The 25,798-nt window shown below is 34.6% G+C and overlaps 1 protein-coding gene across 1 annotated transcript in view; it reads left to right on the forward strand.

Moving 5' to 3' along the window:
* FANCL (FA complementation group L) overlaps positions 1-25,798 on the forward strand; it is an 87,718-nt gene that overhangs the window by 52,950 nt on the left and 8,970 nt on the right. The window contains exon 8 of the mRNA XM_032410943.1: positions 24,522-24,672. Within this exon, the coding sequence (XP_032266834.1) occupies positions 24,522-24,672 (151 nt within the window). The remainder of the gene's footprint in view (positions 1-24,521; positions 24,673-25,798) is intronic.

Here is a 25,798-nt window from a genome sequence, read left to right on the forward strand (position 1 = left end):
GTATTTAATCCACCTTCCTTACCTAATAGCTTTTACCCTCTTTTTATAGAATATTAAATGTATAGTTACTACTTTGTTTGAATTCTGATGTATAAGCTAGTTGTGATCAAGGAATGTTAAAATTTTTTCATTGCTTTCACCACTGGGCTGCTAGTTAAAGAGAAATATTGAAATTTCTAAATATGCTAAGTATGAATGGAGTTCCACATTTCCAACTATAGGCAAGTGACAAAACAAATAAATCCTCATATTTTCCCACCCACTTGTGTAATATGGAGGGGATTAGTGTGGAACGTTCAAGTTTCTTTGGACCTTTATAGAACTTAGGTAAGATAAAGAAGAACTTACAAAAGTCTACTAGGGAAGTTCTGTCCTATTTTTAGTGCTTTACTAGATGAAATTGTATAGCTGTCATGGTCAAGTCTTCCTTAATAGTTACCTTGAAAAAGTACATAAACGGAAAAGCAAGGAGCAACATTTTTCAGTAGGAAACAATTTAAATGTAACATACATTTATTATCTACTATATGTGGAACACTGACGTGGATTCTGAGGATGTTAAAGTGAATTAGGTTCTAATACCTAGGATAGGCTTTCAGGATTAACTTTCAGTCTGATGAGGAAAGAGGTATTTAAAATAATTTCAATAAAATGTGTTATTAGGATGAACCATTTTGATAAGGTGGAATAGAAAAGCACGTAATCTAACCTGATGTGGTCAAGCAAGTTTTCTGGATAAGATGTTACTTGAGTTCAGTTGTCTTGAGGAATGAGAAGTTAGGTTTGGGAGGAGAGATGATACTTCAGGGGAGAACTGCATTAGCCAAAGAACAAAGACATGAAATTATAGGAGATAATGCATCAATTACACAGCATTTCGTACCCTGTGGTCAGAGTTAGAGATAAGACTGGAGCTTTTGCTAGAGTTAGGCGGGGTCTAGTGTACGGGAATACTTTGTTGTTATTGTACTTTGCTTTATTTTGCTTCACAGATAATGAGTTTTTTAACAACTTGAAGTTTTGTGGCAATCTTGTCTTGAAGTCTGTTGGTGCCATTTTCCAATACCATTTGCTCACTTTGTGTCTCGGTCCCATTGTGGTAATTCTTGTAGTATTTCAAGCTTTTTCATTTTTTGTTATGATGATCTGTGATGTGATCTTTGTGACTATTGTAATTGTTTTGAGTCACTAGGAATTGCACCCATGTCAGATGGCAGACTTAATGTGTCTGACTGCTGCACATGCTGCACGTTCCCCCCCATCTCTCCCTCTCCTTTGGCTGTCCTAGTCCCCAAGATACAGAAATTTTGAAATTAGGCCAATTAATGAGCCTAAATGGCCTCTAAGTGAGAGGAAGAGTCACATGTCTCTCACTTTAAATCAAAAGCTGGGAATGATTAAATTTAGTGAGGAAGGCATGGCAAAAACCAGGATAGGCCAAAAGCTAGGCCTCTTGAGCCAAACACTTAGCCAGGTTGTGAATGCAAAGGAAAAGTTCTGGAAGGAAATTCAAAGTGCTACTGCAGTGAACAAACAAAGCAAAACTGTCTTATTGCTGATACAGAGAAAGTTTAAGTGGTCTGGATAGAAAATCAAACCAGCCACAGTATTCTCTTAAGCCAAAACCTAATCCAGAGCAAAGCCTTGATTCTTCAATTTTATGAGGGCAAAAAAGAGGTGAGGAAGTTTGAGGCTACAGAGGTTGGTTCATGAGGTTTAAGGAAAGAAGTCCTCTGCCTAACATAAAAGTGCAAGGTGAAGCAGCAAGTTATCCAGATCTAGCTGATAGTGAATGAAGGTGGCTACACTAACTAATAGATTTTCAGTGTAGGCAAAACAGCCTTCTATTGGGAGAAGATGCCATCTACGACTTGCATAGTGAGAGAGAAGTCAGTGTCTGGCCTCAAAGCTTCAAATGATAAGTTTGACTCTTGTTAGGGGCTAATGCAAGTGGTGACTTTATGTTGAAGCCAATGCTTATTTACCATTCTGAAAATCCTAGAGCTCTTAAAATGATGCTAAATCTACTCTGCCCATGCTCTATAAATGGAACAACAAAACATGGGTGACAGCACATCTGTTTACAACATGGTAAGAAAAAAGAAAGAAAGAAATTTCTTTTAAAATATTACTATTCATTGGCAACGTACCTGGCAACCCAACAGCTCTGGTGGAGATGTACAATGATATTCATGTTTTCATGCCTGTTAACAACATCCATTCTGCAGCCTGTGGATTAAGGGGTCATTTCGACTTTCAAGTCTTATTACTTAAGAAAGACATTTGTAAGGCTATAGCTGCCATAGGTAGTGATTCTTCTGATAGATCTAGGCAAAGTAAATTGAAAACTTTCTGGAAGGGATCCACTATTCTAGATGCCATAAGAACATTTGTGATTCATGGGACAGGTCAAAATATTAACATGAACGGGAGTCTGGAAGAAGTGGATTCCAACCATCTTGGAAGAATTTAAGGAGTTCAAGACTTCAGTGGAGGAGGGAACTGTAGATATGATGGAAATAGTAAGAGAACTAGACTTGGAAGTGGAGCCTGAAGGTGGGACTGAGTTGCTTCAATCTCATAATCAAATTTTAGTGGATTGGAGTTTTTCTTAGGAGTGAGCAAAGAAAGTGGTTTTTTGAGATGGAGTCTATACCAGGTGAAGACATTGTGAAGATTATTGAAATGACAGCAAGGGATTAGGATATTACATAAACTTAGTTGATAAAGCAGTGGTAGGTTTTGAGAGGATTGACTCCCATGTCGAAGGTTCTACTGTGGGTAAAATGCTATCAAACAGCATTGCATTCTACAGAGAAATTGTTTGTGAAGGGAAGAGTCCCTTAATGCCTCGGACTTCATTTTTGTCTTATTTTAAGTAATTGTCATAACCACATCAAACTTCAGCAGTCACTACCCTGATCAGTCCACTGCCATCAACATCGAGGCAAGACCCTCTTCCAGCAGAAAGATTATAACTCTGAAAACTCAGAGGATAGTTAGCACCTTTTAGCAATAATGTATTTTTTAATGAAAGTATTTACATTTTTTAGACGTATGTTATTACATACTTAATAGGCTATAATACAGTGTAAACATAACTTTTATATGCACTGGGAAACCAAAAAATTCATTTGATTTGTTTTAATGCACATTTGCTTAATTGTGACATTTGCTTTATTGCAGTGGTCAGGAACCAAATCCACAGTATATCGAAGATGGGCCTGTAAAGTCCTTCTTTGTCTCTTGTAACCTATTTTAATTTAAAGTCTATCTTGGCTGATAATTAGTATTGCCATCCCTGCTGTCTTTTGGCTATTATTTGCATGGAATAATCTTTTTTCATCCTTTCACTTTCAACCTCTTTGTCTCTAAAATGAGACTCTTATAGACAGCATATAGTTGGATCATGTGTTTTTATCCATTAGCCAACCTGTGTTTGTTTTTCATTTTTGGTTGTTGCATATGTTTTATTGAAAAAAAATCATTCATAAATTAGCATACAAAAATGTACAAACACATGAGTAAATAATGACAAAGGACTGTTTTTGTGAAGTGTTTTTTAAAGTATCTTTAGATTTTAGTGCAAAAATATACTCCTTGCACCTCTGAAAACATAAGAGCAGGCTCAAAAAACCATAGTCATAGAAGTAAGCTAGCTACGTTCAATGCCATTGTCAACTGAGTGGATACAGTCACCACGTGGCTGTTGCTCAAATGTTAATGTCTGTTGGAGAGGAGCTCTAACAAAAGAGTCCCTGTAATGTCAAAATGAGTATTTTTGCAAAACCCTCTTCCCCCCCCCCCCCCCTCCCCCCGGCCAAAAGAAAACATGAAAGGAGAAATCTTTCTCTGCATGCAGCAAAGTTAAGACTAATTTTGGGGATCACCCATCAGTAGCCCTGAAGAGTTTTAGCTGCCAAAATATGTACAAGGTCACATTTGTTTCTTACTAAAATCTGTCTTTTGATTGGAGAGTTTAATCCATTTACATTTAAAGTAATGATTGATACAGAGGGACATATTTCTGTCATTTTGCTGCTGTTTTTCATGTTATGTAGTTATTTTGTCTCTCATTTTTTTGCATTACTTATTTAGAGTTAGTTGATTTTTTTTTTTTTTGGTAGTTAAACATTTAAATTTCTCATTTCTTTTTGTGTATATTCTGTAGTTATTTTCTCTGTGGTTACCATGGGGATTACATTTAATATCTTGAAGTTGAAACTCTCTCATTTGGATTTGTACCAGTTTAACTTCAATAACCTGACCTTTGGTCCTTGGCAGCTCTGTACCAGTGCTTTTCGGTTGTTGATGTCACAAGGTTACATTTTTATACATGCGTGCCCCAAACTAAACTAATAATTTTTTAAATGCATTTGTCTCATAAGTTATGTCAAAAACAAAATGCGGAGTTACAGACCAAAGTTACAAATAAGTCTAGCTTTTAGTCTAATAATTGTTATAAAAATGTATTAGTCTCTTAAATCCTATAGAAAACAAAGAGTGGAGTTAAGCCATTGTTACAATAATACTAGTTTTTATAATTGCCCATGTAATTACCTTTACTGAGATCTTTATTTCTTCAAAGGACTTCATGTTACTGTCTAGTGTCCTTTCATTTCAACCTGTGCGACTCCCGTTAGCACTTTTTGCAGTGTGATTCTAATAGAGAACTCCAACTTTTGTTCATCTGGGAATGTCTTAATTTCTTCCTCACTGATAAAGGACAGTTTTGCTAGATGCAGATTCGTGGTTGACAGTTTTGTTTTTGTTTTTGTTTTGTTTAAGCACTTTGAATATATCAGCCTACTGCCTTTTCTGCCTTTCAAAATTTCTGATGAGAAATCTGATTGTTTTTGAGGGTCCCTAATATATGATGAGTCGCTTCTTGCTTTTTCCAAGACTGTCTGCCTCTGGCTTTGAAAGCATGAATATAATGTGTCTTGGTGTAGGTCTCTTTGATTTCATCTTGCTTGGACTTTGTTGATATCTTGTTTATATTCATGTCTTTCATCAAGATTGGGAATTTTAGGACGCCTGGGTGGCTCAGTCGTTAAGCGTCTGCCATCGGCTCAGGTCATGATCCCAGGGTCCTGGGATCGAGTCCCACATCGGGCTCCCTGCTTGGCAGGAAGCCTGCTTCTCCCTCTCCCACTCCCCCTGCTTGTGTTCCTGCTCTCGCTCTCTCTCTCTCTGTCAAATAAATAAATATCTTTAAAAAAAAAAATTGGGAATTTTAAGACATTATTCAAATATTCTCTTTGTGCCACTTTCCTCTCTTCTTTTGGGTCCCCACAGTGCATACATTGGTCAACTTGTCCCACAGTTCCCTTAGGTTCTGCTCACTTCTCTGCATTCTTTTTGCTTTCTGTTGCTCAGATTTGATAGTTGACATCTTGTCTTTAAGGTCTCAGATTCTTTTGTATGCTCAAATCTGCCTTTAGATTCCTTTTGTGAATTTTTCATTTCAGTCATTGTACTTTCAGCTCCACAATTTCTTTTTGGTTTCTTTTTAGGTTTTCTTTCTATTTATTGATGTTTCCATTTTGTTCATCATTTTCTTGACTTTCTCCACATCTCTCTAATTTTGAAAGCCTACTTTAGACCATCTCTTTCAAATTCTTTGTCTAATCTACTCTCAGATCTTTTTTAGGGAAAGTTGCTGTAACGTGTTTTTCCTTTGGATCAGGGCCACACTTTACTGTTCTTTTATGCCTTGTAATTTTGTTGTTGAAAACTGGATACTCTAATAGTGAGGTAACTCTAGAAATTGGATTTCCCTTTCTCCCTAGAGAAGAAAGATTAAAATCTCCCATTGTTTATTTTGTTTTTATTTTTTTGATTGTTATAAGCTGTCTCTGTGCTAAGGATCAGCCTGTGGTATAAGTTTAGTGTGTTTCCTGGTCATTTTTGAGCCTGCATCTTTCTCTGGGCTTTCACAGTGACTTCCACATTTCCCTTGTCTATGCAGTTACTTTGAAATGTTTGTGTCTCTAATGTCTGATTCCCAAAAGGGGAAAAAAAGAAAAATGAAGTGGAGGGGGGAGGGCACTGGCTCTTTAAATATTCTGTAAGTCACTTCTGCAGGAGGAGGAGGGGCTTGCAACAATGGGAGGAGGTGCATCAGCAATGTCCGACTGCCTCTGTCTACCCCTCCGAGATTAGAAGCCGCAGTTGGGTCCGAACACAGATCGCTGTTACTTGGAAGACAGATCCCTTTACCTACCATACCTCCTGTAAGCTGTGTGTAAGTTGCTCCTGGAGTACCTGCAGGGCTGCCTGTCATGGGGCTGGGTGATGGGTAGCCTCTGTCAAGCTAAGAGCTGAAATTGGTAGAATTTGCAAGCCTTCAATAGACTCCAGAGTTCCAAAATATATCAGACAGATTCTATCAGTGTAAATGTCTAGGTGGGAAGACAGATTCCTGGTCCTTTCTGCTTAGCCATCTACTCAGAATCCTCTCCTAATTGGCTTGGTGTTGATTTTTTTTTCTTAATGGTCTATAATATAGGATAGCTAAGGACCACATATGAGAGTGCCTACTAATTTTCAACATGCACTTGACAGATGTGTCTTTCTTTAACCTTTTTTTTTTTTTTTTTAAAGGTAGTTGCTATAGTCATTCTGTAATGGCTACATAGGAACATATGAAGTAAGTCTGTTTCATTTGACTTTGTGGGTAGATACCTTGTTCACATGACCTAAAAATAGTAGCAAATCTTTTAAATCATCCTCACCACTGGTCAGTTATAGTCAAAATAAATGTAAGTATAGGAAGAGTTGATATATTCTCTGTGGATTGCTTGACAGAGAATAGCATTTGATTGAATAGATGTAGTTATAGAGCTACCTACAGAAGGTGTGGAGAACATCAATGAAGCTTGCAAATAAGATCAAATGAACTAAATATTTAAGAGATTTGCTATCTCTTTAAAGATATCTGATTAGAAATATTGCAATTATTATTAAAATTAAATTTCTTAAAAAGTTTAATCTCTTGATATTTCCTTATTCTACTGAAGCTTTTTGAATCCCCCAGAGATAAAGACAAAAATGATTATTAGAGGATTTATCTGCACATATTATAGGAAAGTATAAAAAAAATCAGAAGGGAAAGCAACTGTTGCAAGTACCAGAAAATTATGCTATTAATTTAAGTGTCATCAGAGCACAAAAGATCACATTCCAGGACTGTGAGAAAATTATTAAAATACTGGAAATAATAGTACTTAAGATGAAGATATTATACTCTAAGATCTGGTTAAGTGACTGACATTATTATATCACTTCAGGTATTATAAAAGTAACAAAATGCTTTTAAAGATAATAAGCGTTACATTTTGAGATTGGCAGTGTTCACACTTTTCTGCTTAAGTGCTTTCCTAGTTTAACATAATTTAATAACAGTTATGGGAGAATAGCTAACACCTGAGTTCTCATATATATCTTTTTTCCTTCCTTCTTCAGTATATACACATTTTATATATCTATATATAAAAAAGTGATAAAATTTCATTCTCCAAGTGTGGGTTTATGAACAGTAGCTTTTCTGCCTTTGTCCTCAGTGTTAGAAATATTGCTACTTTGTAATTTTTTAGCTCCTAATTATTAATCTACTGCAAAAAAGATATTGCTATGTAGATCCCATTTCTACCCAGAAATTAGTTTTTTTTAACAGCTTTATTAAGGTATAATTGATATGTAATAAACTGAACATATTATGAAGTGTACAATTTGAGTTTTGACCAACGTTTATACCTGTGAAATCAACCCCACAATCAAGATAATAAACATTTCCATTAGACCCAAGTTTCCCCACTCCCCTTTGTAATTTCTCTGTCCCACTTGGTCCTCCCGCTGGTCCCCAGGCAACTACTGATCTACTTTCTAGAGTTTTGTATAATTCTATGTATTCTTCTCTGTCAGATTTCTTTCCCCAGCATAGGGATTCTTCTGTGGCATATAATAATAGCTCATTCTTTTTATGCTGAGTAGTACTCCATCGTATGGATTTACTACATATTTTCCATTTAGTTGTTGATGGACATATGAATTGTTTTCAAGATTTGGCTATTACAAATAGAGCTGCTGTGAACATTATGTAATGTCGTTATATGAACATACGCTTTCATTTCTCTTCAGCAAATACCTAGGAGTGGAATGCTGAATCATATAGGAGGTGTATGTTTAATTTTTTAAGAAACTGCTCACATTAAAAAAAAACAAAACAGTTGCTTATAGAAGTGGTTGTTAACATTTTACATTCCAAACAATAGTGTCTGAGAGGTCCTGTTTCTCTACAGCCTTTATCCTTGCTCACATTTGATATGGCCAGTCTTTCTCTCTCTCTCTCTTTTTTTTTTTTTTTAAGTAGGCTCCACACCCAGCATGGAGCCCACCATGGGGCCCAAACTCATGACTCTGAGATCAAGAGCTGAGGTCAAGAGTTGGACACTGAGCCACCCCTATCTTTCTCATTTTAGTCATCCTGATAGTGTGTAGTCGTAACTCATTGTGGTTTTAATTGCATTCCCTTAATGACCAGTGATTTTAAGGATATTTTTATGTGCTTATTTGTCATCCATATATCTTTTTTGGTGAAATATCTGCAAATTTTTTGCCTAAAGACTTAAATAAATGGAGAGAGGCCACGTTAATGCATTAGACTTTTCAATATTGTTAAAATGACAGTTCTCTTCAAATAGATCTACAGATTCAATGCAATCCCAGTCAAAATCCCAACAGATTGATTTTAGAAACTGATGATATAATTCTAAAATACATAAGGAAAATGCAAATGACCTAGAATAGGAAACTGGAAAAAAAGAAGAAAGTTAGAGGACTTAATATGACCTGATTTCAAGATATAAATCTACCCTTATCAAGACAATGTGGCATTATAGAAATACTCCTTGACTTAAGATGGGGTTACATCCTGATAAACCCATCATAAGTTAAAAATACTTTAAGTTGAAAATGCAATTAATACATGTAACCTACCGGACAGCACAGCTTAGCCTAGCCTACCTTAAACATGCTCAGAACACTTACATTGTGCTAGTCATCTAACACAAAGCCTATTTTATAATAATGTGTTGAATATCTCATGTACTTTATTGAATACTATACTGAAAACAAAAAGCAGAATGGTTGTATGAGCACAGAATGGTTTGTAAGTGTATTGATTGTTTAGCCTTGTGGTAGCATGGCTCTCTGCCCAGCATCACAAGAATATCATACTGCATATTACTAGCCTGGAAAGATCAAAATTTGAAGTACGGATTCGACTGAACGCATATCATTTTTCACACCATTGTAAAGTCGCAATATCATTAAGTCAGGCCACTGTAAGTTGGGGATCGTACGTATACCCATACAAACTGCTGAAAGTAGTTGTATGTATATACAAAGGTGCAGAGATAATTCAGTGGAGGAAAGACAGTCTTTTCATTAAATTGGGCTGAAACAGTTTGCTGTATACCAAAGAAGATGAACTTCAATCCATATACAGAAATTAACTCCAATTGGATTATGAACTTAATGTAAAACCTAAGACAATGAAAATTCTGGAAGAAAAAAGCTTTGGGACTTTGGGATTTCTTAATATAACACCCCAAGCAAGATCCGTATAAGAACAAATTGAGAAATTGGACTTAATCAAAATAAAAAATTTCTGTTCTTGAAAAATACTGTTAAGAGAATAAAAAGACAAGCCACAGCCTAAGAGAAAATATTTGCAAATTACATATCTGATAATGGACTTGTATTTAGATTACATAATGAGCATTCAAGGCTCAATAAGACAACAACCTAAATTGGGCAGACCTTTCTATAGACATAATATTTTGGCTACTTCAGAGATAACCCTTTTGTTACCATTAAAGCTTTATTTAAATTGATTTCATGAGGAAAAATTTTTCAAAATATATTTACCTTTTAGAGAATTGACCATATGTTTCCCTTGCTGGCAAATGGCTAGGAATCAGGTAATTCTGACTCCCTACTTCACTTCCTTTGCATTTACTTTTTACCTAGCCGTACTGCTTCAGTCAGCCTCAGAGTGGTGCTTCTTAATGAAACACCTCACCTCAGCTCAACCACTGGTTATTTTTTTCTTTGTCCCAGAGTTTTTCTAATGCTAGGACCTTAAAATTCTAGCAGGTGCCCCTGCTTTCTTTTTTTAATTAAAAATATCTGAACATTTCCCATGTAGGTTCATAAGAAATTCTAGAAAAATAACAAGATCGAAATATTAATGGCAGAATTTGAGGCTTTGTGAGAGGCCATTACATTTTTTTTATAAAACAAAGATTTTATTAACATTTTCTACTGTATAGAATATAGACTTCAATTAAATGCATTTAAAGATCTAGCCTTCCCTATGGAATTAGCATTTTTTTTTACTATTTTTTAATTTAAATTCAATTAACATAAAGTGTATTATTAGTTTCAGAGGTAGAGTTCATGATCTGTCAGTTTTATATAATACCCAGTGCTCATTACATCACCCAGTTATCCCATTCCCCCACCCCCTTCCCTCCAGCAACTCTGTTTGTTTCCTATGATAAGAGTCTCTTATGGTTTGTTTCCCTTTCTGATTTTGTCTTAATTTTTCCTTCCCTTCCCCTGTGCTTCTGTTTTGTTTCTTAAATTCTACATGAGTGAAATCATATGATAATTGTCTTTCTCTGATTGACTTATTTCATTTAGCATAATACCCTCTAGTTTAATCCACATCATTGCAAATGGCAAGATCTCATTCTTTTTGATGGCTGAGTAGTATTCCATTGTATATAAATATCACCTCTTCTTTATCCATTCATCTGTTGATGGACATCTGGGTTCTTCCCATAGTTTGGCTATTGTAGACATTGCTGCTATAAACATTGGGGTCCAAGTGCCCTTTCAGATCAGTACATTTGTTTCTTTGGGGTAAATACCTAGTAATGCAATTTCTAGGTTGTAGGGTAGCTCTATTTTCATTTTTTTGAGGAACCTCCATACTGTTTTCCAGAGTGGCTGCACCAGCTTGCATTTCCACCAACAAGTGTAAGAGGGTTTCCCTTTCTTTGGTACTAGCATGTTTTGAATAGAGTTTAGACTTAAGCATACAGACAGTTCATCAGTGGACAATAACACTGTGGAAACCACATCAGTGATTTCTTTCTCTGAAGGTGCATTGTCTAGTCATGGAGCTAATAAGAACAACTTTATCTACCTCCCTGTTCATTGGCTATGCTTCATAAGGAAATACGACACCATTTAAGGTTTTGAGAGTAATGGTATATATAACCTACTTTTCTGATGGTTTATTTTATTTATTAAACATGAACTGTAATAACCAACTTGACCTTTCTGTGCTCAAATGTCAGGGTACTTGATTCATTACATCCTCCAGCAATAAAAGTGGGCAAGCATTGCCAAAATAGGCTGTGTTTTAACATTATAAAACTAGTCAGAAAATAGAATAAGCCTTTTTAGTTTTTTTGTAAGGCATGTAGACCTTTGACCAGACAGACTTTCTATTGGTTCATGATCTCAAGGTTTAAATACCAAATCCATCACACTGACCAGACTGCTTGCTTAGAAATGTTTTCAGTTGTGTTTGTTCAGAAATTTTCAGTGAATCAGTGCACAGACGCCACATAATAGATCTTTCCATTGAGAAGCCCATGTACAGAATAGTCCAGGTATTCTGATTTCAGTGCAGAGAATTTCATTAAGTGTCTTAGGTGAACCTAATATTAGGTTGATCTCTTAATATCTTTATGCTTGCTCTTTTCAAATTATGTTGAGAGGTCTATTTTTTCCCTATTATTTTCCTCAAGATTAATAAATTCTTGTTATTCTTCTGACCTTTGCTTTTCACACAGGAAGATCAGACTCTATACCCAAGAATATCTCCCCTGTTAACTTAGCTTTGTGCTCCCTTGCAGGTAATGTTACAGAGGTAGTTTTCCAATTCCTGGTGTTTGGTCTGTACCTTTTTTTTCTGTTGTAGTTCTGCCCCATATGGAAATACACAGACTGAAAGATAGTGTGCTTGGTATGCCTCAGCATGGGCCCTTGCTGCATATCTTTGGAGCAGGTAGAGTAGAATGTCCTTTTCTCACCTTGTTTTATATTTTCTAGATATTTCAGTATTTCTCTTCCTTTCACTTTTATTTTATTTTTAAAAGATTTTATTTACTTATTTGAGAGAGAGAGAGAGCAGGAGCTGGGGGAAGTGGCAGAGGGAGACAAGAGAAGCAGGCTCCCGGCTGAGCAGGGAGCCCGATGCTGGGCTCGATCCCAGGACCCTGAGATCATGACCTGATGGAAGGCAGATGCTTAACCAACTGGGCCACCTGGGTGTCCCTTTCACTTTTATTTTTTAATGTTTTAAGGACAAGAGGTTGCTTAGCATCCTGTCTTCTCCTTTCTCTCACCACAGGAAGGCTTAGGGATAGGCTTCTGCATCATTATCTTGGTTACTGGGATACATTTCTTCCCTGTAAGACAGCTTATTGCTTTTGGAATCCTAAGCCTATTGTGTGTGTACCTTAAGGGTTTTTTTTTGTTGTTTTTGCTTTTGCTTTTTTTTGCTGCCTATTTTTGTCTTTCTTCTTTAGTTTTTTTCCCCTGTCTTATGTCTTCCTTCCTCTATTTCATTTCCTTCCATCATGGTATTATGTACACGTGCAAAAAAAAAAAAAGCTGGCATTTTTCTCTTTGATTAGTAAATTAATACCTGCAGTAATTTTTGGATCTTCGCCATGTTATAGCTATATAATTGCTTGCTATTCCTGCTAGAAATTTGTGGTTCCTAACCTATTCCAAAAACTCAAAAGTTTTGGAAGACTGATTTTTTTTCCCTTTATTTTAGAAAATAATGGTAGTTTTGTAATGCATGATTGACTTCTTTCCTTGGATACATGGGGATAGAAGATATAATGTCCGAATAGTTTGATTCTGGTATGATTAAAGAAGAAATGACTATGTTGAATCATATAAATTGTTCATATTTAATGGATAGATATATATAATTTGAATGAGAAAATCTATTTATAAACACGAATTGAAACTAAATGGGAGTAAAGATAGGTACTTTTAAGTGGACAGAACTGTCTGCTTTATGGATTTTCAAACAGTTATATTTAGAATTCTTGACTTTTAGAGTTGGAAGTCACCTTTGAAGTTTTCTACCACACACCCATATTTATTGATGCAATGTTAAGTCTTTAAGAGGCTGAGTATGTCTTGATCAAATACTTCATTACCATCAAGATGGGAGCTGTGACCTCCCTGTGTACTGGATGCTCTTATCTTTGTAGTAGAGATCCCGACATAGATCTGACACATAGTTCAAATATTAGGCTAGTGTGTTCTTCACTAATCTGTGCACATCATGAAGTGAAAGGATGGCTCACAGACCATTTATTTTTACATATGAAATAAAACGATTATGATTAGAATAATTATTTTTTGATTAGAAAAATAATACATGGGGTGCCTATGTCATATATACATATAATATTTATATTATAATATTGATACTTTGATATGATACAGATATTTTTCAGTTTGCTGTTTTTGTTCATGGGCTGTGAACTTCTCCAGGTCAAGGACCATATGACTTTTAATAATGGCTGTCAATTTTTAAACATACATTTTATGCTAAGCAGTTTAGCATTTTATATATGTTGTCTCACTCAAGTCTTGTACGGATAAACGCTATTCCATATTGCAGAAGCCAAGTGAAATTAATTTGCTCATCTAATTGTTCTAAGTTGAAGTTAAAACTTTTATCCACGGGTCTGATTTATAGAACATGTTCATTTTTACAAATTTATTGTATACCCCCCAAAAATCCCAAAATTAAAATACTGTTTAAACATTAAAAAATAGTCAAGTTAAAATTAAGATGTAAATGTTAAGGATGCCTTTTTCCTCATAAACTGGATTGCTCGAATCTTTTTCTTTTATTGAAATATAATTAATATACAATGTTTTATTAGTTTCAGGTGTACAACACGTTGATTCAACACTTCTGTACATTGCTCAGTGTTTACTATAAGTATAGTCACCATCTGTCGTCATATATTATTACAGTACTTTTTTTTTTTTAAAGATTATTTATTTGTTTGTTTGTTTGTTTGACAGATACAGTGAGAGAGGGAACACAAGCAGGGGGAGTGGGAGAGGGAGAAGCAGGCTCCCTGCAGGGAGCGCGACGTGGGGCCCAATCCCACGACCCCAGGACCACGACCTGAGCCGAAGGCAGACGCTTAATGACTGAGTCACCCAGGCACCCCTATTATTACAGTACTATTGACTATAATCTGTATGCTGTACTTTTCATCTCCATGACTTACTTTATAACTGAAGTTTCAGCTTCTTAATCCTCTTTATCTATTTCACCTCCCCCAACCCCACAACCACCAGTTTTTTTAGATTCCACATAAATTGACATCATAAGTTACTTGTCCTTCTCTGTCTGATTCATTTCACTTAGCTTAATACCCTCTGGGTCCATCCATATTGTCACAGATGTCAAGGTTTCATCCTTTTCATGGCTATGTAGTATTCCATTGTGTATATATGTACACACAATTCTTCTTTATCCATTCATTTATCAGTGGACACTTAGGGTTGCTTTCATATCTTGGCTTCTGTACATAAAAGTGCAATAAACAGAGTGCACCTTTTCAAATTAGTGTTTTTATATTCTTTTGTAAATACCCAGTAGTGGAATTACTGAGTCATATGATATTTTTATTTTTAATTTTTTGAGGAGCTGCCACACTGTTTTCCACAGTGGCCACCCAGTTTACATTCTAACCAACAGTGCACAAGGGTTCCTTTTTTTTTTTTCTAACATCCTTACCAATACTTGTTATTTCTTGCTTTTTGATTTTGGTCATTCTGGCAGGTGTAGGCTGATATCTCGTTGTTTTGATTTGCATTTCCCAGATGATTAGTGATGTTGAGCATCTTTTCATGTGTTTGTTGGCCATCTGTTTGTCTTCTTGAGAAAAATGTCTATGCAGGTCCTCTGCTTTTTTTCTTTCTTTCTTTTTTTTTTTTTAAATAAAGAAGAGAGGGGTGGGGGAGGGAAGAGGGAGGGGGAGAGAGGGAATCTTAAGCGGGCTTCGCGCCTATCACAGAGCCTGACATGGGGCTTGATCTCACAACCCTGAGATCATGATCTGAGCTGAAATCAAGAGTTGGATGCTTAAATGACTGAGCCACCCAGGTGCTCCCCTCTGCCCATTTTATAATTGGATTTTTGTTTGTTTCTTAGTGTTCAATTATGTAAGTTCTTTATATATTTTGGATATTAACTTCTTATCGAATATATCATTTACCAGTATCTTCTCCCATTCACTAGGTTTCCTTTTCATTTTGTTGTTGGTTTCCTTCACTGCAAAAGCTTTTTCTTTGGTGTAGTCCCAGTAGTTTATTTTTGCTTTTGTTTCTCTTGCCTGAGGTGACACATTTAGAAACATGTTGCTAAGGCTGATTACTACCTATTGTTTCTTCCAGGATTTTTATGGTTTCAGGTCTCATTTAGGTCTTTAGTCCAATTTGAATTTATTTTTGTGTATGGTGTAAGAAAGTGGTCCAGTTTCCTTCGTTTGCATGTAGCTGTCCATTTTTCCCAGCACCATTTATTGAAAATACTGTCTTTTTCCCATTGTATACTCCTGCCTCCTTCATCGTAGATTAATTGACCTTATAAGCATGGGTTTATTTCTGGGCTCTTTATTCTCTTCCATTGATCTATGTGTCTATTTTTGTGCCAGTACCGTACTGTTTTGATTACTGCAGCTTTGTAGTATATCTTGAAATCTGGATTATGATACCTCCTGCTTTGTTCTTTTTTTTCCTCAAGATTTCTTTGGCTATTCGAGGTCTTTTGTGCTTCCTCACAAATTTTAGTATTTCTTCTAGTTCTATGAAAAATGCTGTTGGTATTTTGATAGGAATTGCCTTGAATCTGTAGATTGCTTTGGGCAGTATGGACATTTCAACAATAATAATTCTTCCAATCCATGAGCATGGCATATCTTTCTGTTTGTTTTTGTTATCTTCAGTTTCTTTTATCAGTGTTTTATATTTCAAAGTATAGCAGGTCTTTCACCTTCTTAAGTTTATTCCTAAGTATTTTAATTTTTTGGGGTGTAATTGTAAATGGTATTGTTTTCTTAATTTCTCTTTCTGCTACTCAGTATATAGAAATGCAACAGATTTCTGTATATTAATTTTGTATCCTGAAATTTTCCTGAATTCATTGATCAGTTCTAATAGTTTTTTGGTGGAGTCTTTAGGGTGTTCTATTTATAGTATCATGTCATCTGCAAAGCATGACAGTTTTACTTCATCCTTACCAATTTGGATGGCTTTTATTTCTTTTTCCTGTCTGATTGCTGCAGGTAGGACTTCAGTACTATGTTGAATAAAAGTGGTAAGAGTGGACATCCTTATCTTGTTTCTGATCTTAGGGGAAGAGCTCTATTTTTCACCACTGAGTATGACACTGTCAGTTTGTCATATTTGGCCTTTATCATTTTGAGATACGTTTCCTTTAAAACCACTTCATTGAGAGATTTTATCATAAAAGGATGTCGTATTTTGTCAAATGCTTTTGTGCATCTTATTGCGGTGCTCATACAGTTTTTATCGTTTCTCTTATTAATGTGATATGTCACATTGATTTGTGAGTGCTTAACCACCTTTGCACCCTTGAATAAATCCTACTTGATTGTGGTGAATGATTTTTTTTTAATGTATTGTTGAATTTTTTGTGAAGATTTTTATATCTGTGTTCATCAGAGATACTGGCCTGTAGTTTCCTCTCTTTGTAGTGTAGTTTTGGTATCAGGGTCATGCTGGCCTTGTAGAATGAATTCAGAAGTTTCCCTTCCTTTTCTGTTTTTTGATATAGTTTGGAAAGAATGTATATTAACTCTTCTTTAAATGTTTGGTAGTATTTACATGTGAATCTATCTTGCCCTGAATTTTGTTAGGTTTTTTTTTTTATTACTGATTCAATATTATTAGTAGTAATTGGTCTGTTCAAATTTTCTGTTTCTTCATGATTCAGTTTTGGAAGATTATGTGTTTCTAGGAATTTATCCATTTCTTCTAGGTTGTCCAATTTGTTGGCATATAATTTTTCATAATCTCTTATAATCCTCTGTATTTTTGTAGGGTCATTTATTTCTCTTCCTTTGTTTCTGATTTTAATTATATGAGTCCTCTCTTGATGAGTCTGGCTAAGGCTATATCAATTTTGTTTATATTTTCAAGGAATTAGTTCCTGGTTTTATTGATTTTTTTCTATTTTTTTAATCTCGATTTCATTAATTTCTGCTCTAATATTTATCATTTCCCTTCCTCTAGCTTTGGGCATTATATTTGTGTGTGTGTGTGTCTAGCCATTTTAGGTGTACTAGCCATTTTAGGTGTACAGTTAAGTTTGAGATTTTTCTTGGTTTTTGTTTTTGATGTAGGCATATATTGCTATAAGTTTCCCTCTTAGAACAGCTTTTGCTGCATTCCAAAGATTTTGAACCCTTGTGTTTTCATTTTCATTTTTCTCCATGTTTTTTTGTTTTCCTCTGTGATTTTTTGGTTGACTGATTCATTGTTTAGTAGCATGTTATTTAGCCTCTATGTATAGTGTACTTTCCAGATGACTTTTTCTTGTAATTGATTTCTAGTTTCCTGCTGTAGTGGTTAGAAAGATAGAGCAAACTACTTTTAAGAAAAATGAACGAGTATTTTGCTGTATCTGGATGCAATATTCTGTGTATATATATTTGTTAGGTCCATCTGGTCAAATGTGTCTTTCAGAGCCACTGTTTCCTTGTTGATTTTTCTCTCTGAATGATCTGTCCTTTGCTGTAAGTGAGGTGTTCAAGTCCTCTACTTGTATTAAAGTTTCTCCTTTCTTGGCTGTTAATAATTGCTTTAATGTTTTTATGTGCTCCTATGTTGGGTGCATAAATATATACAGTTGGATTGTTATCTTTGTCATTATGTAGTGTTCGTCTTTGTCTCTTGCTACATGAATTGTTTAAATCTTTTAGAAACATGATCCTGTAATCTTTAGACTTTAACAGGGATGGCTATTCATTGTTCTACTAGTTATTCTTAACTTTTTTTGCACATTAGAATCCTTTGGGGAGCTTTTAGAAGTCCCAAGGCCAAGGCTGCATTGAACCAAGGTTAATTACAAAGGAATGGCTGACAGTGGCATTAGATATTAGTGTTTAAGTTCCCTAGGTGATTGCAATATAATTTTTATTGTAGAGAAAGTTACAGGTATTGATACTATTTCTGTTGTTCTCTATATCTGTAGTTGAAGGAAATGCTAAATTTTGAGAATATAAAGATGTATCTTTTTTTAAAAAGATTTTATTTATCCATTTGACAGAGAGAGACACAGCGAGAGAGGGAACACAAGCAAGGGGAGTGGGAGAGGGAGAACCAGGCTTCCCATGGAGCAGGGAGCCCGATGCGGGGCTCGATCCCAGGACCCTGGGATCATAACCTGAGCTGAAGGCAGACGCTTAATGACTGAGCCACCCAGGAGCCCCTAAAGATGTAATTTTTTTAAACCTAAACTCTGATTCTCTGGTTAAGAATATCTGTTGTGGACTTTTCAAAGATTATAACTTGCCTTATACAGTGAGCTTTTTTTCTAGGAAGACATATTCGTATTTTGTTTTGGAGAGGGTCTTAAATATATTATTTTAAATGTATAGATCTAAAGAATTAAAGGTCAGTTATTGAATATTTGAAAAAAAATGAAAGATTAATCTATAACCCTATTCAATTAATTTAATTAACTTCTAGAATAAATAACTCACACATAAGTTCTATAATTTCCCCTCCCCCCAGTATTTTATTATAACTTTTTAAACCTACAGAAACATTGAAAAAGTTTATGATGAATACTCATGTACCCCCCACCTAGATTCTAGAGTTGACATTTACTGTTCTTGTTCTTTCCATTTGTGCATCTCTCCATCCATTAGTTGATCTGAGTTTTCGTGCCTTTCAAAGTAATTTGCAGGTGTCCAAGATCTTTCCCCAAAATACTTCAGCATGTTTACCTTTACTAAAGTTCAGTTCTTTGTAAAATTTGGAAACCATGAAACGCATAAATTCCAAGTGTGTGTAACATAAGTTTCTATAAATAAATATACTAATGCAGTCCATTTTCAAGATGCAGAGCATTACCATTATCTCAGTCTTTTATCTCCTCCTAGTAAATCCCCATTGTTTTGATTTTTTAACTATGCCTTAGTTTTGCCTGTTTCAGACTTCATATAAACAGAAGTGTACAGTATGTCCTCTTTTGGAGATAGCCTCATTTCATCCAGCATATTTTTGAAATTCTCTATGTTGTGACATGTATCAGTGGTTCTTTTTATTCCTGAGTGGTAGTCCGTTACATGAATATACTTGAGTTTGTTTATTTCTAGCTCTTATTAATAGACATTTGGACTTATACTAATTTTTGGCTCTTTGAATAAAACTGCTACGAACATTCTTTTTTAAAATTATTTTATTTTTTTAAAGATTTTATTTATTTATTTGACAGAGACACAGTGAGAGAGGGACACAAGCAGGGGGAGTGGGAGAGGGAGAAGCAGGCTTTCTGCTGAGCAGAGAGCCCCATGCGGGGCTCCATCCCAGGACCCTAGGATCTGACCTGAGCCAAAGGCAGATGCTTAATGACTGAGCCACCCAGGCGCCCCTGCTATGAACATTCTTACATAAGTCTTTTTATGGACGCATCTTTTCACTTCTGTTGGAGTGGAACTGCTAGGTCATAAGATAGGAATATATTTAGTTTTTTTAAAGAAGGTGTCAGATCTTTTCAAAAGCAGTTGTGCCATTTTACATGCTTACCAGCAGCAAATGAAAGTTTTGATTGTTTTACATCTTTGCCAACATTTAATATTTTATTTTAATATTACTTCTTAATATCAGTAAACTTTTTTCCTGAGTTTGGCTTATTTGATTCATTTTTAAATTCATTTTGCACATTGTAAATTTGCTCCCCTATACCCCCCCCCAACCCCGAAATAATCTTAAAAAAGTAGCTTTGGTGAGATGTGAAACTCCTTATATTAAAAAATGGGAACTTGGGCAATTTTTATTTTGGAAGAAATTAAAAAAAAATTTTTTTTTAAATTTGAGGGAGAGCAGAGAGGGAGAAGCAGACTCCCCGCTAAGCAGAGAGCCTGATGCAGGGCTCGATCCCAGGACCCTGGGATCACAATCCGAGCTGAAGGCAGACGCCCAACCAACTGAGCCACCCAGGTGCCCCTGAAGAAATTTTGTAGAAAACTTTTCTTCTTGCAAAATATTTAACTTTGATCATATTATATAGTGTGTGCTCCTTTGGCATTTATGATGATGTACATAAGATATTGCATTGTTCGAAACTGCATTTAGAAATGGGTTTTTGTTTTCCAATTTCAGTGGGAAAATCAGTTCAAAATAAGAGTTTGTGAATGATTTAATGGATAAAATAAGCAGTTGGAGAAAAATCTGTTTTTCACATAGCTTACTGATACATTAGTTCTAATGTCTACCTCCTAAGTTCATTGAAATTCCCAAGAGAAATGTTTCTGTATCTCCCTGCTCACCTTTTGGACTCTTTTCTTTATCTAGAACATAAAAGTAATATTTAATGTATCTACTTCACATGGCTACATAGTAAAATATAATTTTGGGGATTTAAAATTTACTTTTTCTGTTAATTACTAACTGACTTCTACTTCCAGGGTTGTTTTATTTATTTATTTTTTTTACTGTCATTTTCTTTATTAAAAAGATGTCTTATTTTTTGTTCAAAATGCAGAGTAGTTTTAAGTAGAGCTATGTTTAAGATTTCATTTACAGTCAGACACACCATAAATGGACATTGTGTTTGGTGTACTTACTTCAAATGAAAGATGCCACTGTGAAAGCATTTTATGACTTTTTTGGGGTTTTTTTTGGTTAGCTTTTCCTTGGGTTAACAATTACAGATTTTTAAATACAGATAGAGCTATAAGTGGAGAGAAAGGAAAGAGACATTATTGTGCTGATTTTGAAAAAGAATAGTCTCTTCAACAAATGGTATTGGGAAATCGGATATCCATATGCAAAAAAGGAAATTAGACCCTTACCTTGCATTGTACACAAAAATCAAAATGAATTAATGACTTAAATATAAGACCTGAAACTAAAAAACTCCTTACAAAACAGGGGGATACTTCCTGATCTTAGTCTTGGTAATGATCTCTTGATTGACACCAGAAGCACAGGCAGCAAAGCAAAAATAGATGTATTCATCAACTTGTACACGTTAAATATGTACAGTTCTTTGTATATCACTTAATCTCAATAAAGCTATTAATAAATCAACATACTGTCCAGCAATTGTTGTGTATATATCTGATGATCAATGATTGCCTTATTATACACAAATTATGGTATCAGATCTGCAGAATACAAAAATCAGTTTAACTGCAGTGTAAATAATGAGTTTTAAGGGGCTATAACTAAAGGAAGAAAATTCAGGTAGAAGGGTTTTTTAGTAATCTAGTTACTACTTAGTAATCTATGCTTAGATTCCTGGTTGTATCTTCTGTCACCTGGGGTGGGGGTGGGGAACCTAGGAGGGGAAGATTTCTCTGGGAAGATCATGAGATCAGTGTGGAGCAATAGGAATCCGATGCGTCTGTTAGCAATATAGAGATCATCTGTATAGTGATAGCTGAGCAGTTCTGGAGTTCTCTATCTGGCCTAAAGAAATTTGGGAATCATAGATAGAAACTTGGGATCATAGAGAAGATGCTTACTGAATCTTGGAGTGGTAAATACACCCATGGAAAGTATTTTAGTTTACTCTATGTAAACATATCTATGGATACATATTAAACAATGTTAATTGCAAGCCATGATAAAGAACTGGTTTTAATCACTAACATAAAACATAATTTGCAAGCTACCTATAAATAACAGTAGCCTTAATAAATAAAATGATGAACGTCATAAATGATTATTTTATATCAGGTAGTTGACTTCAGTTTACTTAAATTTTGGAATTTGTGTTGCTATCATTAAGTGCTGGTATTACAAAGGAAAAATACCACTTAGAGAACTGCCATTTACATTGTTTTGTTGTAAGCCAGGAAGTTAAGTTATAGTATCCGGTTTGCAGAATACAAATATCAGCCTAATTGCAATATAAATAATGGGCTTCAGGGAAATATGACTAGAGGGGAAAAATCCAGTTGAAGGTTGTTTTGAATGGTTTTCTGAGGTGGACTGATGTTCAGTTTTACATTTTAGATAGGGTATTTTTCAGTAAGTCAGTGATGGCATGTCTGGATGTGGAAGCAAGAACAAGGGGGTTATTTTAATAGTACATAATAATACTAGGGTAAATAGAGTTACCAAGAAATATGTTAAAAATAAAAACAGATCCTTAGTTATTGAATGTATTAGGTGTAAAAAGAAATCACAGCTGATTTCTTGTGTGGGTATCTAAAGAATGGTGGCACATTTAATGAAAGAGGAAATAAAGTGCAGCCCATAGTAAAAACAAAACAAAACTTGGGAGTGTGGTTCTGATTTCTGGATTTTGGCATCTAAATTTATAGATAAGTATGGCATAACAATAGAGAACAGGTATTCTACCTTCAAGCTTTTGTTTCTACTCTTACCTCCCCCACCTTTATTGAAGGTTGCAGAGTTGAACTAGCTTTGTGAAACTGAGCCATGACTTCATCTAGGTGTAAACCCTGACTGAAGTGATGAGATGAAATGCACATATAAGTACAAAATATACCTTTAAGGAAGTATTTTCTTTTCACGTTACTCAGGGTATACTGTATTCTTGCATTGTTGGCTTGTATCAGTTATTTGGGATAAATACATTTGTGATATTTTCAGTGGTTTTTTAAAATATGTTTTGCTTATTTGAAACAACAAGATCCTTAATTCTTCTTTTAAGCTTTTAGGTTTGATTGCTTTCAGTATAAAAATATTTAGTAAATAGTGGTAACCTTTAAACATACTACTTTATAAGAAACTGTTGACTTTGAAAGTAATTATAAATTGATTTTTAAAATCAGTAATGGTAGGGGTGACTGGGTGGCTCAGTCGGTTAAGCGTCTGCCTTCAGCTCAGGTCATGATCCTGGGGTCCTGGGATCAAGCCGGCTTCTCCCTCTCCCTTTGCCCTCCCCCTGCTCGTGCTCTCTCTCTCTCTCTCTCTCTCTCTTCCTCTCAAATAAACAAAATCTTTAAAAAAAATCAGTAATGGCTTTAGTTCTTATTATTAGTGAAAATGTATTTGATAATTCCCATAAAAGATTAATGTCTGAAATACTGAATTCAGACATTGGCTAAAAGTTTAACGTTAGAAGAAACCTTACTTGTAATTTGTTTGAATTCTTAGAAATGTGTAAAACCTAGTCAGTGTTATATTACATATTTGAATGTTGGGAAGAGTAAATCTTAAAAGTTCTCATCACAAGGGCAGAAAATTTTTTTTGTAACTTTGGTGACAGATAACTAGATTTACTGTGATTGTTTCACATTGTATACAAATAATAAATTAGGTTGTACACCTGAGACTAATGCAATGTGTGTCGATTTTACCTCAAGAAAAAAAAAAGTAGAACCTCATAGAATCTACAGATTTCTTCCTAGTAATGCATGGTCTCTATTAAAATCCTGTGCTTCTGGATTTGTATCAGTATTTGTCAGTACTAGATATTCCACATGGTGCCTGTGTATGTGAAAATACATTTTCAGGGTTGATATATGTAAAATTTCATTACAGACATTAACAGATAAACATTTGCAATTGATTTTGATAAAGGGGAACACTAACTTTCAGCCCCAATTAAACATTGTTCCCCATCCATCAAAAGATGCATTATTCTCGTTAATAGATCTATATTACAGAAAATGTACTCCATTATTATTTGAATTTAATAAATATAAACTTTGTGGGAAAATATGTGTAGAACCTTTTTATACTCTGCCTAAGTAAGTCTGTAAAGTTAATAATGTTTAAGAGTAATTTAATTAAATTACAAATGGTGCTACATTTAACTTGATAACTGTATACTAGATAACTTGATACCTTTAATACTAAAATTGTATACACACTGTGTTCAATACATATATAGTAGTCATTAATAAAGTACATACATGTCCTCTTGTATTAGTCATTACTATTCTATAAATCTAGTACAGAATCCATCATAATAAAAATAAATACGGTTTTTAAAAAACAATTTCCGGTAAGATGCACAGTCCCAATGACAAAAAATTCTGTCAATGCTAATGGAGGTGAAGAGAGCTGAAGCAGGGAGAGTTGACTCTTGTTTACTAGAGTATTTTCAGCTGAAATGAAACAGAGCTTAAAATTTCTAAATTGAATTGTATTTTAAGTGAACGATTATCTGCTGTTGGTAAGAGCGTCTCGCAACTTATGCAGCTTTTATCTGTCTTTCACAGAGCTCCTTAATAAGCATTTATGGTCAGTTTTTGGCAGCCTTAGAATCACTGAAGGCATTTTGGGATGTTATGGATGAAATCGATGAGAAGACTTGGGTACTTGAGCCAGAAAAACCTACCCGGAGTGCGACAGCACGCAGAATTGCACTAGGTACAGAAAAAGGATTAAGGAGACTGTGTGTGTGTGTGTGTGTGTACTTTGTATTAATTGGGAAAATGGATCTAAAGAGGACATTGGACTCTTAGGTGAGACTTTTTTTTTTTTTTTTTTTTTTTGCTTGAAGTCAACTATTAAAACTTTGGGATGAACTGTGATTTATTACTATGTATTTGAATAAATATTTCAGGAGAAAAGGGCAAATACTGAGGTGTTTCATTATAAAAGGTGATGATCAATGGAAGTATCATTCAGAGATACTGTTTAATTAACTTTTAATTAGAAATAGTGGAACAGGCTTTTCAAAACTTACATTACTTAGGGAAAAAATTATAATAATGCAGTCTTCATCCATGAGACTAGACAAGATTAATGTGAACAGATCTGGGAATATTTTCTGACAAAATTTAGAGGATAAAGGAAGCTGAAGTGGGCCATGCATGCCATTGAAGAGTAATCAGAAAGCATAGAATAATAATTAAACATATTTTAGGTATTTTCTTTACTATAAATATGATATTAATGAATAAGATGTGATATAGATGTAAATAGCCCTGTAATATAACCATATTCTCTTTATTATAAAATTATTGCTTTATGTATTTTTCATTATGAACAAGCAATATATGTCGGTTTTAGAGTGCAACCTCTCAATATTTTAGATGTTTTAAACTATATTTGAGTTCACAGTAAGTAGTGTAGTTAGGTGATTATAAGATACCTATTTATATCTTTCCTTCTTGTTTTCCTTAGCCCAAATAAATACATTGTTAAAAGGCATATATTCCAAAGGATATTATGAAATTCTGTCGTGAATCATATCCACATTAGCAATTTTTGTAGTTTCTCCCCAGGCATAATAGATTATCTGGGAGAAAAGAAGTAACATGTAATTATGAGAAAAGGAAGGTATCATTGTGCAAGCAATTCTACAAGTGGTATTGTTAGTCTAAAAAGTCTTCAACGGCATTTAATTTGGAATAATTAACAAATTATGGTGTATTTGTGAACAAATAGATATTAAGAATGAAAATGTTTTCTTCAAAGGAGTGTAGTAACTAATTTTCTTCATGGTTCCATTTAAATAATTATTTTGATCAGGTAATGATTAAATATACCT

The sequence above is a fragment of the Phoca vitulina genome, unplaced genomic scaffold (genome assembly GCF_004348235.1).
Source record: "Phoca vitulina isolate PV1807 unplaced genomic scaffold, GSC_HSeal_1.0 scaffold12, whole genome shotgun sequence".
Taxonomy (NCBI): Eukaryota; Metazoa; Chordata; class Mammalia; order Carnivora; family Phocidae; genus Phoca; species Phoca vitulina.